We start from the raw sequence: 14,604 nt of genomic DNA on the forward strand, positions 1-14,604 counted from the left end.
CCTTGAAAATCATTTATTTAGTTAGTCTTTTTCTAAAACTATAATGTAGAACAATGTATATTACTTGTGGTAATTGTAAGTCTTTATCTACATGTTCATCATGATTTGCATGCAAAAGAAGAAAGTCTTTATTTAAATTCTTCTGCTGTGTCCAATAAATTAAAGTCTCGGTGCCTTCTTATTAAAGTGGCAGTGGAATTCTTCCAACTCGAGATATCCTTGATGTCTTATTTCATAAACCAACACCTTACAGCGACGTCTTTGGTTCTTCTGAAATCGTGCAATATGTGACAGTGTAAATATCAGCACTTAACCATCTGATTGATTTATAGTAAGACTAAAGCGCAACCATTATTGGTACAACTATTTATGATTAAAGAATGAGCACAATACACATTACAAACGTAAAAATAAACAATCCGGAAAAACACCATCTGTTACACAGACACCACGTAAAATAAACATTTTCTTTACTAGAACATCAAATATAAAACCATATGGGACTAGACTACTCAATACTTGCGTTTGATTCTTAACGAAACATAGATATTACTAGCAAAATAGATAACTTACTCTATTACATAAAACATATGCGGGTGTGTGAATATTCATAATGATATGGTCGAAAGAGGCAGTAAATTTTACCTCGCCACACACCGCCCAAATTACAGGATTGTATACTATTCGAGTTTATAAGGCAAGGTTTTTGTATAGAGCCAAAATCTATTTTATGAAAATAAAATGTGTGTGACAAGAGAAAAGCGTTTGTATAATTTTAAGATCAATAAAAGAAACAAGAGTAACTTACCTTTCCTGGAATCACCTTTTTAGCAACAAGTTCAATATTGTACATCATTCCATTCACGACCTGGAAAACAACAAATGTTTTTAGCAACGTATTTTTGTCTAATGTGTAATGCACTTATCCCTATACCTGCATTTAGCTAGTTATCTTTAAAAAAAAATGATATATGCAAGTATTTTAGGCTTAATGGGGGTCCATCCGCCCTTTTAGGCACTGAGAGTACGGACCCCGTACATCCTTAAATGTTATTATCTACCAAAGGTGACCTATAAATAATTCATGAATCTTTGAAAAATTAAAAATTTGCATATTTTTTATATGACGGCAACAGTAACTTTCCTATGCCATCAGCTTTTAATAGTCAGCGTTGCCTGCTGTCTATGTATTCGACTTACTATGACAATAAGTAAATTACATAATTTTATTTATGTCACATTCATTAATGCAAGATACATTTATAATACTCACACATAATGATCAACATAGACTATTGATGTAGATCGGAAGCAAATGCACTTTTTGGAAAAAATGTTGTTTTTTTTACGCGTAGTCGGTCACAACGGTTACACACCTCCTCTATTGTTTGTGACAGGTCTATATTTTTCGGATAGACCTGTTTAAACAAAAGAGAGTCCGTTATGAGGTCTATATTTTGCACGTGCACAGGTCTGTTCTAGTCAGACAGACCCGGTCATGAAATACACGTGAAAAATATACCTGCAGTGGGGCAGACAAAGAAAACATAAAATGCAATCAAAAATTAAAAATTGAAATAAATTGTAAATGATTGTCATAATATTACTGTCTTACAAAATCGGCGAATGCACTAAGCAATAATTCCAGCATCCCTGTATCAAATCTTTGACTAAAAATAATGGATAGCATATCAAAGTTAGGACACATTTAACATTTATTTAATCGCCTCATTTTTCAAAGAAATAGTATTCTAAGTGGTTCTTCTGTCATTAAGTTCACAAATATAACAAAATGGACACTTCAAGTTCATATCTATGAAACTATATAGCAGTAATCACAGCATACTTATTACGATTTTAAAATGTTAATAAAGTTATAAGTGATTTAGTTTACAAATTTTATGACGAACGATCGTATTTTATTTTATCTGCTATATAAAATATAGTTTCGGTTCATGTATCTCACACTTGCCACCAATATACATATGTAAGTCTTTCATGGTCATTTGGGTATCCGGACATTGCCCTTCGGACAGTTGCCCCCTAGAAAGTGTGCCCGCTTTTTGCAATGGCGGTCATTTGCCCACTCATATCGTTGGGAGGGACGGACATTTGCCCCCCCCCTCCCTCCTTGTTTAAAAAATGTTAAATTATTTTATTGTTTAATTGTTTGCTACATGTACCAAAATTCATCGCATATTGTCGAAATTTCATAGTGCTCAAAAACACAAAAACTTTCGCGCAAATTTGTGAAATTCAAAAAAGCATCTATATATAAATGAACTATAATGTTTCCATTGGCATACAAAAAAATCTATGCAGGAGATAACAAGTGACAAGTCACAACAGCAAAAAAAGGGACAACCGTCCGGTGGGGGCAACTGTCTGGGGGCAATTGTCCTAGAATCTGCATTGTCTGATACTATCAACATAACATTCATTCTATAACATACCTTCCATTACAGTTCACTTTATTATTGACAAATTGCACATTTAGCTTTTATATTATTTTTATTATTTAAAAGGTAAAAGCAAAGTTAAATGCAAAATATATATTGTATTTAAGCAGAACGTTGATAAAAGCTTACCTGTATATGAATAATATTTGTGCATTACATCAAATGCTTCGGACCAGCCATTGCCCAAGCCAATATAGTTTTACGGTGTGTAGCCTAAGTTGGATATCGGCCTCGTACATCGATCTTTCTGTTTAGGAAATACCTGGTCACGAATTTCATGAAACACCTCGAGCGCTACGCGCTCTCGGTGTCACATGAAATTCGTGACCAGGTCTTTCTAAACAGAAAGACCTCGTACTCGGTCGATATCCTATACGTAGTCGATCAAAGAAACTTTTTTTTATCAAGTGTCGTTGAACTTCACGAATGACAACCATACTATTTTTCAGTCTGATACGAGTAATTTCCATTGGAATGTGCATATATGAACACGGTTTCCTGAACGGACGGTTTCATTTAAGGTAGTTTCGATAATCACCCAGGCATCAGGTGGTACCTGTCTTAAAAAAGTATTCCCAGAAATAAGCACGAAAAAAGAAGAAGAAAAAACAACCAACCAAACAAAATTTTTAATGATTATAATGAATACCTGTGTCGTGCCCGAAACAACTCGAACTAGTTCATATTCGGATCCCAGCTCCCCAACAGCAAACTCTGCCATTCGTTGAAGACGTCTGTCACTAGTGGACTGTCCTTCCGGTGCGCCAACCAGAACTCCGCCTGTTACCATGGCGACCACTGCAAAAATAACAAAAATCGCAAAGTACTTCATTTTTTTATGGATGAACTGCAACGTAAAGAGTCGTTTTGGCTATATCACTGTCTAACTTTTGGAACCACACTCTTTTATATACGCCAGAAAAATAGAGCATTATACCAGACGGCAATACAAGCTGTTGTCAAACGAAAGCTGGTCCATCAAATTGCTGTCATTTTCCCCGCTATATTTACATGTAGCATGTTGTTTTGAAAGAGTGGTTTATTAGTTTTTAAACATATTTTATTGCAGCACATACATGTAAAATATAGTGATAAGTATATAACAAAAAGCAAATGGGTTAAGGCAAAAAAGTTATAGCAACATTAGATTAAACCCTTTCAAGTTATTAATTATTATGTCTGACAGATCGGCATTTTGTAAATAGCGTAAATGACTTTTCATTAGCTTAGTTCAGAACGTTACCAACTTCACTGGTTCCATGGGCATTATTTTTTAAAAATATTATTAATAACAACATGTTTCCAACTATCAATCAAAACTGACATTATTATGCCGCTGTCTACATTATATACTAGCTCTTATTTACATGGTACATGTATACACATATCAAATTTCATGATTAAATATGTATTGTTAACGGTTGTCACCAGGAATCTTTGGAATTAATCATAATCATAATGATAAACGGCTGTCACCTTCTTTGGTGGGTTGCGCCGTATTCCGCCACATTCAATGCCTTTTTAAAGATATCAAACATCATGACCAGGGAGGTTTGGGGGCATTTGTACCATTATAACATCCCGTTTGTTTTACTGAAGGTCCTAAATGGAAAGGTCGAACCACACTTCTCCAACTGAAAATTACAAAAATAATCTACTAGACGAAGCATTAAAAACGAGTTCACTGCTTGTTATACCCAACATTATCCCATTTGTGAGTGGCGTGCTCTTCTAAACGCGCTCCCCATTCAAATCTTTTACGAAAGGCAAAAATGAGAAATTGTCTTGTCTTGTTTAAGTTAATATTCATCTAGTCATGACTATATATTCATGGTATTGAAAATATTATCACAATATCAGTAACAGGAACGAATGAATCCACGTACTATAACTTGTATCGATATTCCTTTGTCATAAAATGTAGAACTTTAAAGCAGGACGCGTTCAGCAATTACGTGCCCGGTTCAAAATATATGCTTCCATTAATCGTATTGTCATTTATTTGTTGTCATTTTTTATATCTGTGTCCTGGTTTACGACATTTCCCGACTTTTCTGGAAGAATTTATAAGAATGTAAGATTCGTGTAATCACATTAAAACGTAACAAAACAAATAAACCAACAAATAACGTCTACGTTATATTACATGAACATGTATATTAAAATAAAATACCTATGATAGTGAAGTTAGTTAATTTTGGAATTGACAAATTAAACAAACAAATTTACAAATAAGTTTTGCACACAAAAACAGCATATCTGCATACTATACTGAAGAGATGCAAAACTTAAGATAATTCTCAGACTTATTCCTTGGTTATTAACTGTTGGCAGATATATGCCACCATACTTAAGTATTTCATTGATCTGCTGATTGATAAACAATTATCCTCTATGTATGTAATACCTGTCACCACAAGATTATCAAAAACACCTCATCGTTAAAATGTACTATAGAAATGACAGTATAAACGAGAATTTTTTTCTCAAAAATATACATGTATTTTAAAAAAATCAATAAATTAATATAAAAAGATAAACGAATATTTTATTTTAAATGTCATTATTACTTCTGAGTTCGATATTAAGACCGCATCATTATACAAGGGTCGTACTGCTTTGTTCTCCGGTATAACTGCTCAGAATTGCCTTTGGTAGTTCGGTTGCTGATATTTGCGACGCCCATTGAAGATTGTTAGTTGTTTCTATTATTCAACAGGTGTCAGATGAGATCCTTGTTCTTCAGTTTTTAAGGTTTCATTTGAAACACCATTAGTGTTTCAGTATTGAACCTTGGATTTTCTACCTGGTTAATTGTTTTATGCTTTATAACAAATTGTGTTAAACTGTACATATTGAAGCTTTTAAACTCCGGCTGAGATAATTGATCTATTCATGAATGAATCACCTTTATAATTTTTCAATTTATACCTATTCTGCTATATTGTGTTCATTCAATACACGTGGCACACGCACAATAATTAATAAAAACGGATGACAGTGAACTAGGACGCGCAGATCGATCAGAAAGTAGGGTATCTGGGCTAAATAGGACTGTAAAAATTTGTTCTATTATGTTCTAAAAAATGTTCTCATTTCTAAACTGAAGCTCCCTATAAATATGCGATAAAATCTAAATTTTACACAAAGCCAATTTACCATTATATGAGCTACTACCCGCTTAAAGTAAAATCTGAATTAAATCATGTCTGAAATAAAGTTAACATACTTCAATGGCAGAGGACGAGCTGAAGTAATAAGACTGGTCCTTGCGGTCGCTGGAAAGAAGTTCGAAGACGTGAGACTGGACTTTGGAAAGTGGGCCGAAGAAAAGAAAAGTAAGTGGGGATTTTACACTGTTTAATTATTTGGTATGGCATTTGTCTGTTTATATTCATGTACATGATATCAAGGGTCAATGCGTGACATTTTACGATTTTTTTCATTAGTTTAAACTCGGTTTTATGACTTCTTTTCAATGGTTTCGGACATTTTATAAGAAGACATGCTATTTGACCAGTGATGATGACGAGGAAGGAAACAATAATACATGTGATAGTGTGATAGTGATGAACTTTTTTGTTAACTTTTTTCACTTTTGTTACAGACGCACCACAAGGAACGCTGCCTTATGTTACAATTGGCGGAAAAACTAAAGCTGGCCAGAGTATTGCAATAGCTAGATACTTTGCTAGAGAAAACGGTAAGATTTCGTTTATTCAAAAGAGTAAAGTTAAGAGCGACCTACTGATATTTTAAGTGAAATGATTGATTTATTTTCTCTTAAATTTATTAAATATGCGGTCGGTGTTATGAAGTTTTGAAACAAATTTATACAAATACCTTTAGTTGTAATACGAGCGATTTAATGAAAATTTAAAGTATTGAAGCTTCCCACTGAAGTTCAAGATATGCACTGAAACAAATTATAAGAAACATTCTACAGTTTTTTGTTTGCTTTAAGTTTTTTTTTTAATATCAAAGATGACGGGACTGTGGTTAATAGTTTACATACAGTTAAAATAGTTATCATTATTTTTTTTATCATTTCAGGTCTATATGGTAAGACTAATCTAGAAGGTCTGTACATTGATGAAATTGTTGACATTGCTTCTGAATTGTTGAACAGTAAAGCACCGCAAAGTAAAGAAAAAGATGAGAAGAGAAAGGTAAATTTTCAAATGTTTTAAAGAATTTGGAAAGCTTATTTTCTATCTAATTGATAGAAATAACTTATAACTTTAAAAACATTGGAATGGTTTCTGTATCCCTTTTTAAGTTGTATCCCTCTTTGTTAAAAAATCGAAAATAAATGAGTTTGTTCTGGAAATGATTGAAGAATTAATCTTCTTATTTGTAATATTACCACCGAAGTAATTTGTGATTCAGTCAATTGAGTTATAAGGGCCAAATGCAATTCAGATTTTTCATACATTGTATTTCATTTAGTATAGATTTATATCCTTTGTGACGTTATTAGCCTTCATAGAGTTACTGTGCATAATTCAATGTATAATTTTGTTGTTCAAAACAATCTTGGGCAAAATTAACAAAAGTTGATGAGTTCCTCCACAATAAAATTATTTTTGTAGAAAGCAAATCTATGTATAGGAAAATTCTTTATTGTTCTCATTATCTAAATTTATTTGTGTTTAACGTTTATGGATACTTTTAATTCATATAATTTGTGTTTAAGGCTGAAATGGAAAAAGAATTCAATGAAAACACAGCACCACGTCTACTTAAAAGTCTGGATGATGCTATATCTTCCAGAGGAAGTTCCGGCTTCGCCGTCGGATCATCGGTATGTACATGAGTATACTGTTAGCAACTATAATGCATTTTTTTTCTTTATTTCTGTGTAAAACTAAGAATTGAAGCAGTTGAAATGACATCTAATAGTTATGTCTGATAAATGTGTATGTTCTATTTCAGCACATTGTCTTTCATGTAGAGTATTTTAAAGGATTTTTGAAAAAAAATCTATATTTATTAATGAGTGAATGGGCGAGTGAGTGAGTTTGTTTGTTAGTTTGTATGTTTGTATTTTTTCTTTGTTAGTTAGTTTTCAGCGGAAATCGAGCATTGATGCGTGTATGTTTATCACGGTTACCAATGTTATTTTTTTCTTTTAGGTTACGCTGGCAGATCTTCAAATCTTCGCAATATTAGGTGTTGTACAACTACCTGATGATGTAGTGGCCAAGTACTCGAAGTTGAAAGCAAACCTTGACAAGACTGCAAGTCTTCCGAAAGTAAAAGAATGGGTTGCAAAACGACCTGTAACAAACTTTTGAGATAAAATTTGAAGAGTAGGCAGTGTCTGAACCAGAATTTTTAGTTTCATATTTCTATAATTATAATATTAAGTATTATATAAGGATATCTGGTATACAAAACAATGAGGGAATCTAGATCTGTGTAGAATTTTGAAAACTATAGTGGTTAGTAAAATATATTATTCTACAAGGTACGGGTCATTTGTGAGAGATTATTTGTTTACTTTTCACAACAAAATTTTTTACATGATAATTGATAAATACTCCTATGAATATAGTGCATTGAAATACATTTTGCCATGTGAAATATTTTTGTTATTTTTAACAGCATTTGTAAATTTTTTAAATACACAATTTGAATGTTCGAACAGATTGAATTTTGTAAATAAATGTATATACATGTACTACTTGAAATTGATATGTAATTAACCGAAAACATCTAGTAGATTGTACAATCATTGTGGTGAGCAGCAAATAAAAATGTACTAATTATGCTATGTTCTTAATTACTTTAAGCCCCATATATTAGACAGCCATCATGATATTATTTTGAAGTTAAAGAATAAGATCTACTGTATATACCAAGTGTCACACAGTACACTTCTTTTTTATTGTCCACAAACAAAAGTCGGTTTATTAATACTGGAAAAGAGAAGAAACAAAATTACGTTGCTTATACAGTAGTTCGAGCGCAATCAAGTGATGTTTTTCTGATCTGTCCTACGTTTGTTTTATAAACGTTGTTATCATTACAATAATTCGCACCAATTACGTATATACTCTTAAAATACTTAACAAAGGTGTACTGTTTTCGTGTTTGATCCCAACATCTACATTTAGCGCAACCTTTCTAAAATTAGAATTCTCATTTCATATGTTTTCCAATAATCCAATATTCGTTAAGCCTCGGCAAACAAAAAATCAAATAGCGTATCTCAATCTTACCATGTTAAATTCATGTTTATAAAAAGACCTATAGAATATATAACGTAAAATTGTACATACATGTAGTTGTTTTGTGTAGTTAAATGTTCACTGCATACAATTTTGAAATTGGGTTTCTCGTTTTCTGATTGCTTTGATCCCCAAAGTTCAAGTGATTCGGATTCTAGGATTTATACTTTCTAATAATGGCTACTCATGAATCTACCAAATGCTATTCAAGTAGAAAAAATGTTCGGCCAAATTGGCCATACGTGAGTTGGTCCGACTGTTCAAAAACAATAGATACAGATGAAGTTTCATTGCATGAAAACGTCGGTCAGCTGCAAGCGAGTGAAATACCTAACGAACCTGATTCAGACTCTGAAATGGAAGCTCCAGATCATTGGTTAGAGGATTTAGATGATGAAGTCACTGAGAACTGTCCGATAAAAATGTTCTTAGATTTGATAGAATCACCAGACGTAAGTTCATCGCAGGAGGCAAATGACATAAAATCGGACCTGGTGGCAATAATGGAAAATACTTTGCAGGCATTGTCAAGTTCTTATAATGTATTTAAAGGTAGCTATATAATGCTTATATTATGCTTTCTTTCAAAAGAGGTAAGGATGTACCTATTGCTTTGAAAGCATCGTTTCATCATTCTGGTAGTCGAAGTGTTATTTAAGCATGTGTATGAAGATTAACTTTCACAGAGTATCAGCTTATTTCGCTCCTTATGAAATACAGATTGATAGATCACTCCGTTTCAGTACAAAAATAATTGTATTTACACAGAATCGTTTCCTGATGAAGATAAAGAATGTATTTAACCAAAGATTGAGGTTATCAAATGTAAAATTGATGATGAAATTTTCAAAACAGCCTTGGCGAACTACGATGCGTTTCTCAGAGGAGAGGAATGGAATTTTGCCGAGATGATATGTCGCCTAACAGAAATTTTAAGCGTTCTGAGGACAGAAGTTGTCAGCGAGAGGGAAGAACTTGTAAATGATTCTGGGTGGAACAGTTATGGTCCTGTCAACTAGCTCCATTCTTAAAATACTATAGCAAACGCATTAGGGCTATGTTTGTAAATTGTTTATAATATAACCACCTAGAGACATGGATAATGTGTATGCTGGACTTGTTATTGTCACTGTATGGAGGAAGAGTTGTATTTTAAGTTTTAGATCAAGATATGCAACAGTGTCAGGGACATTTCTATTAACTTGCTCAGTAACTTGTAGTGACAGATATGAATTGTGTGTAAAACATTTAGAGAATAAGCTAGGGAATTGATCGATAGCCCAGTTACATCACAAATAAACTGTGGCTTTGTGCTAGCCAAGTTAGGTGGCCATATAAATCAATCCTCCGGAGCGGGCATGAAGTTGGCAAACGAGATTTGGAGTATAGGTTGAAACAAAATTGTTTAAATAAAGATTATTTGCACTGATTTGTGGACTTTTCATTTAAAGGTGTATTTTTTTTCTTCAACTATGTATATATATTTGAATTTAATTCAAGATTATTTTTGACATTTTATTGAAATTCTGAATACTAAAAGAAACGACAAAAATACCTTGTAATCATTTATTTAGTTAGTCTTTTTCTAAAACTATCTATAATGAAGAACAAAGTATGTAACTTGAGGTAATTGTAAATCTTTTTCTACATGTAATCTGTTCAATTTATAAGTTATGCATGATTTACATGTAAAAGAAATCTTGATTAAAATAATTCTGCGTGTGTCAGGTAAATTAAAGTCTCGGTGCCTTCTTACTAAAGTGGCAGTGGAATTCTTCCAGCTCGAGGTATCTTTGGTGTCTTATTTCATAAACCAACACCTTACAGCGTCGTCTTTGGTTCTTCTGAAATCGTGCAATATGTGACAGTGTAAATATTGGTTGAGTAAATATCAGCACTTCGTCATCTGATTGATTTATAATAATTAAGACACAGGGACAACCATTATTGGTAGAGCTATTTATGACTAAAGAATGAACGAAATAGACATTACAAACATAAAAATAAACAGAAACACACCATCCTGTTACATATACGCAAAATAAACATTTTTTACTGGAACATCAAATAAAAAAAAACTATATGTGACTAGACTACTCGATCAATACTTGCGTTTGATTTTTGTGGAAACATGAATTGATATTGCCAGTAAAACGAATGAAATGAAAAGCCTAACTTATTTCATTTCATGAAACAAGTGCGGGCGTTGAAATGGATTGACAGACCACACCACACACCATCCACAATAACTTACTGGTTTGTACACAATGCGATTTTTATATTGCAAGGTTTTGTATAGGGCAAAAATATATTTTATGAAAATAAAATGTAACACGAGAAAAGCGTGTTTCAACAGTTCATCGAGGATCTCATGGTATCCGACGATGCGAGATATTTAGGATCAATAAAATAAACAAAAGTAATTTACCCTTCCTGGAATCACCTTTTTAACAATCAGTTCAATATTATACATAAAGCCATTCACGACCTGGAAAAGAACACATGTTTTTCAGTATTTGTTTTATTTTTTATCTAATTTTAATACACTTTATCCTCGTTCCTGCATTTACGTCCTTATCTTCACGTATGTATTCTTGGCTTAAATGGGGTCCATCTGCCCTTTTCACTGACATCCTTAGATGTAATTATCTACCAGAAGGTGACCTTTAAATAATTCATTTTATTTTATGCTTTTCAGTGGATTACTGATTTCACCGTGAAAATTATATTTTATAATTTCACAGTGAAAATTATCAAAATATAATTTCACACTTTTAATGACGAAACTACTTTTTTAAGATTTTCCCCATGTGGTACCTCAATTTTATTTTTGCTGACAATTCTGACAATGTCAGGCTGTTTAAAGAAAAAGCAAAGCTGAAATGGATAAATAAATTAAATGTCAAAAGTAATAAAAAGAAGAAAACCTACTTCTAGTCATTCAAATTCCAATCACCAAATTTCGTCTCTAATTTTTTTGTTTCATTTTTACAGTCTGAAAAATACATTCCTTCCACATGCAAAACTGCTCTTGATGACATTTGGGCATATTAAAGTATCCTACGAGCAATAACTGCCGTATGCTTTATGAAAAATTGAAAAGCAATGACAGCCATCAGCTCGTAGAATAAGTAAACAACCCAGCGTTCCTGAGTCAGCATCCAAGTTTTCCATTGTCCTAGCTGCTTTTTTGAATGTTTTCACATCTGTCAACACTTATTTTTTGTCTGTTACAATCCTCAAATAAGTTCTTTCTTTATAAACGGTGTATGACTAAAAAATCCACATGATATCCCTCTGAATCAGACACAATTATTTTCCTCCCGTGAAATACACAACTTTAAAAAATGGCTGCCGCTTACATTTAACAAAGCCAGGTCTAATTTAAATTCGCAATAAGTAACAGAGATATGGATGGATGGTTGGACTTTTTCTCCTACAATAATTGTTTGTTTTTATTATTAAAACAAGCGATCATTCATATTTTTTTAAATAAAATGAATAATATCACCGTCATTTAACGTTGATTGTCGAACTTATTTTTCAGCTCAAGACTTCTTGTATTTAATGAGAAACTCTGACTAAATGGGGCTCTCAATGGGGAAAACAGATTTTAATATTAATGTTAATATTATGGAAAATTCGTTTTAACTTGTTTTTAAGCATAACATAAACAGAAAATTTGTTTGTTTCTTGTGTAAGATGTAATTTTATTTCATCTCGTGAACTTTAAAAACAGTATTACTGTTTTTAAAGCCCACTCGATGAAATAAAATTTCATCTTGCACACAAACAACCAAATACCCTCTATGAAGCTTTGAAAAATGAAAAGAAAAATGCACAATCTTTTGTATGACGGCAACAGTAACTTTCCTATGACATCAGCAAATATTTATTCAAAATTGAATTACATTGTTTTAATGATGCCACATTTGTTCTTCGACAAATACTCCTTGTAAATGAAAAAGTTTTCTTCTTCGTTATTTGCATTATTTATTGGTCTGCAAGAAATATTCATTATACCGGCATTCATTTAGAATAAGATGTCAGAGAATCTTTTGTATTTATGACTCGGTTATTTCATTCAAAGGTATATTAAAAAACAAGGTACATTTGATAATGAATGATCATTCTACGACATACAGTATACTTGCAGATTTGAACCATAGGAACTGTTTTTGACGGGTAGTCGATCAAACAAACTTTCTTGCTTTTTTTGCCATCAAGTACTTATGATTTGAACCATAGGGGTACGGCACATACTTGAAATAGAGGAAATATTTTTTAAAGCTAATTTAAAAAAAAATGTTTAAATGTTGATATATGTACAAAATAAATTCACCCCCCCCCCCAAAAAAAAAAAAAAAAAAAATAAAAAATAAAAAATAAAAAAAAAATAAAAAATAATTTTGTTTGGATAATCATCCAGGTGACCAGTCTTCAGAAATAAGAACGTAAAAAGAACACACAAAAAAACCCAACCAAACAAATACATGTAAATAATTTTAATGAATACCTGTTTCGTACCCGAAACAACTCGAACTAGTTCATATTCGGATCCAAGCTCCCCAACAGCAAACTCTGCCATTCGTCGAAGAGGTCTGTCGCTAGTGGACTGTTTTTCGGGTGCACCAACCAAAACTCCGCCTGTTACCATGGTGACCGCTGCAAAAATAACTAAAATCGCAAAGTGCTTCATTTTGTATGAACTGCAACGTAAATAGTCGTTTTGACTATATCACTGTCTAACTTTTGGAATCACAATCTTTTATATACGCCAGAAAAATACAGCATTATACCAGTCGGCAATACAAGCTGTTGTGTCATTTTCCCCGCTTAATATTGTTGTTTTGAAAGAGTCATTTATCAGTTTTTAAACATATATTATTGCAGTACATACAAAATATAATACAAATGATAAGTATATAACAAAAGGCAAATGGGTTGGAAGCAATATTAGCAGATTACAGCTACATGCCTCCAGATGAGTCAAAATATTTTAATAAAATCAAACTTGAGAAAAAGGTACTAAGATGTAATGAAAAGTAAAGAGTTTAAAGATTCAAGTTATATTTTAGATGTCAAGTGCGGTTAATGACTGATTTTTCAGTATTTGCAGCTATATTCGTTTCTACAGCGTTACTAACGCAATAAAGGCTATTATTGCATATTTTGACAACTTTTTTTGTACTTAACGTGGTTTGTAAGTGCCATTGATAATGTGTCAATTGCTTTCTTTGGGTTAAATCACAATATTACACATTCAAATACATTTTCTAAATTTTCATGAAAATTAGCATGATTCTGTAGGCGTGCTGCTTTAAGCCCTTCCCAGTCATTTATTGTTATTTATTATAACAATAATTCATAACGTAACCAATTTCCCCGTTTTCACCTTAAGTAACCCTGGGCATCTTTTTATTAATATAAATTGTAAACTATAAAAACAACATGTTTCCCAAAATCAATTAGAACTGACATATGCCGCTATCTACATTATATACGAGCTCTTATTTAAATAGTACATATATACAAATATAAAATTTAATGATAAAATATGTATTGTTTGTCCATGGTAATAACGGTTATCAACGATAATATAACAGTTAATCTTCGGAATTAATCAAGCTAATGAAAACTGAGGACAGTTAACAAGGACGCGCAGATCGATCAGAAAGTATGGTATCTTGGCTAAAATTGTTCTTTAATGTTATAATTTTTAATATAACGGAAGACCTCTATAAAGATGCGAGAAAAACTAAATTTTGCAAAAAAGCAATTAACCTTTATAAAAGCTACTACCTGTTTAAAGTAAAATCTTAATTAAATCAGTAAAATCATTATATGCCTGAAATAAAGTTAACATACTTTAATGCCATATAGGGCGAGCTGAAGTAATAAGACTGGTACGT

At 32.2% G+C, this 14,604-nt stretch overlaps 3 protein-coding genes across 4 annotated transcripts; 1 reads left to right on the top strand and 2 right to left on the bottom strand.

The window, feature by feature from the left end:
- Positions 1 to 16: 16 nt before the first annotated feature.
- LOC132722999 (uncharacterized) lies at positions 17 to 3,723 on the bottom strand. The gene is made up of 3 exons (XM_060707644.1): positions 3,109 to 3,723; positions 809 to 868; positions 17 to 270 (listed from the first exon to the last, which is right to left on the bottom strand). Exons 1-3 carry the CDS (start codon positions 3,289 to 3,291, stop codon positions 160 to 162), a joined length of 354 nt encoding a protein of 117 aa, XP_060563627.1. The 5' UTR covers positions 3,292 to 3,723; the 3' UTR covers positions 17 to 159.
- A 1,721-nt stretch (positions 3,724 to 5,444) lies between these two features.
- On the top strand, positions 5,445 to 8,230 carry LOC132723000 (S-crystallin SL11-like). 2 transcript variants are annotated; one of them, XM_060707647.1, is made up of 5 exons: positions 5,445 to 5,797; positions 6,067 to 6,162; positions 6,513 to 6,628; positions 7,156 to 7,267; positions 7,599 to 8,230. In XM_060707647.1, exons 1-5 carry the CDS (start codon positions 5,665 to 5,667, stop codon positions 7,754 to 7,756), a joined length of 615 nt encoding a protein of 204 aa, XP_060563630.1. In that variant the 5' UTR covers positions 5,445 to 5,664; the 3' UTR covers positions 7,757 to 8,230. The 2 variants fall into 2 exon arrangements, with proteins under 2 accessions (XP_060563630.1, XP_060563628.1); XM_060707645.1 differs by having other exon boundaries at positions 5,450 to 5,797; positions 7,156 to 7,263; positions 7,595 to 8,230.
- Positions 8,231 to 10,168: 1,938 nt separating this feature from the next.
- On the bottom strand, positions 10,169 to 13,479 carry LOC132723001 (uncharacterized). Its single transcript, XM_060707648.1, has 3 exons — positions 13,209 to 13,479; positions 11,121 to 11,180; positions 10,169 to 10,536 (listed from the first exon to the last, which is right to left on the bottom strand). Exons 1-3 carry the CDS (start codon positions 13,389 to 13,391, stop codon positions 10,426 to 10,428), a joined length of 354 nt encoding a protein of 117 aa, XP_060563631.1. The 5' UTR covers positions 13,392 to 13,479; the 3' UTR covers positions 10,169 to 10,425.
- Positions 13,480 to 14,604: the final 1,125 nt, after the last annotated feature.

Source organism: Ruditapes philippinarum, unplaced genomic scaffold, assembly GCF_026571515.1.
Source record: "Ruditapes philippinarum isolate M1 unplaced genomic scaffold, ASM2657151v2 ctg71_1_1_1_1, whole genome shotgun sequence".
In the NCBI taxonomy this organism is placed as follows: domain Eukaryota; kingdom Metazoa; phylum Mollusca; class Bivalvia; order Venerida; family Veneridae; genus Ruditapes; species Ruditapes philippinarum.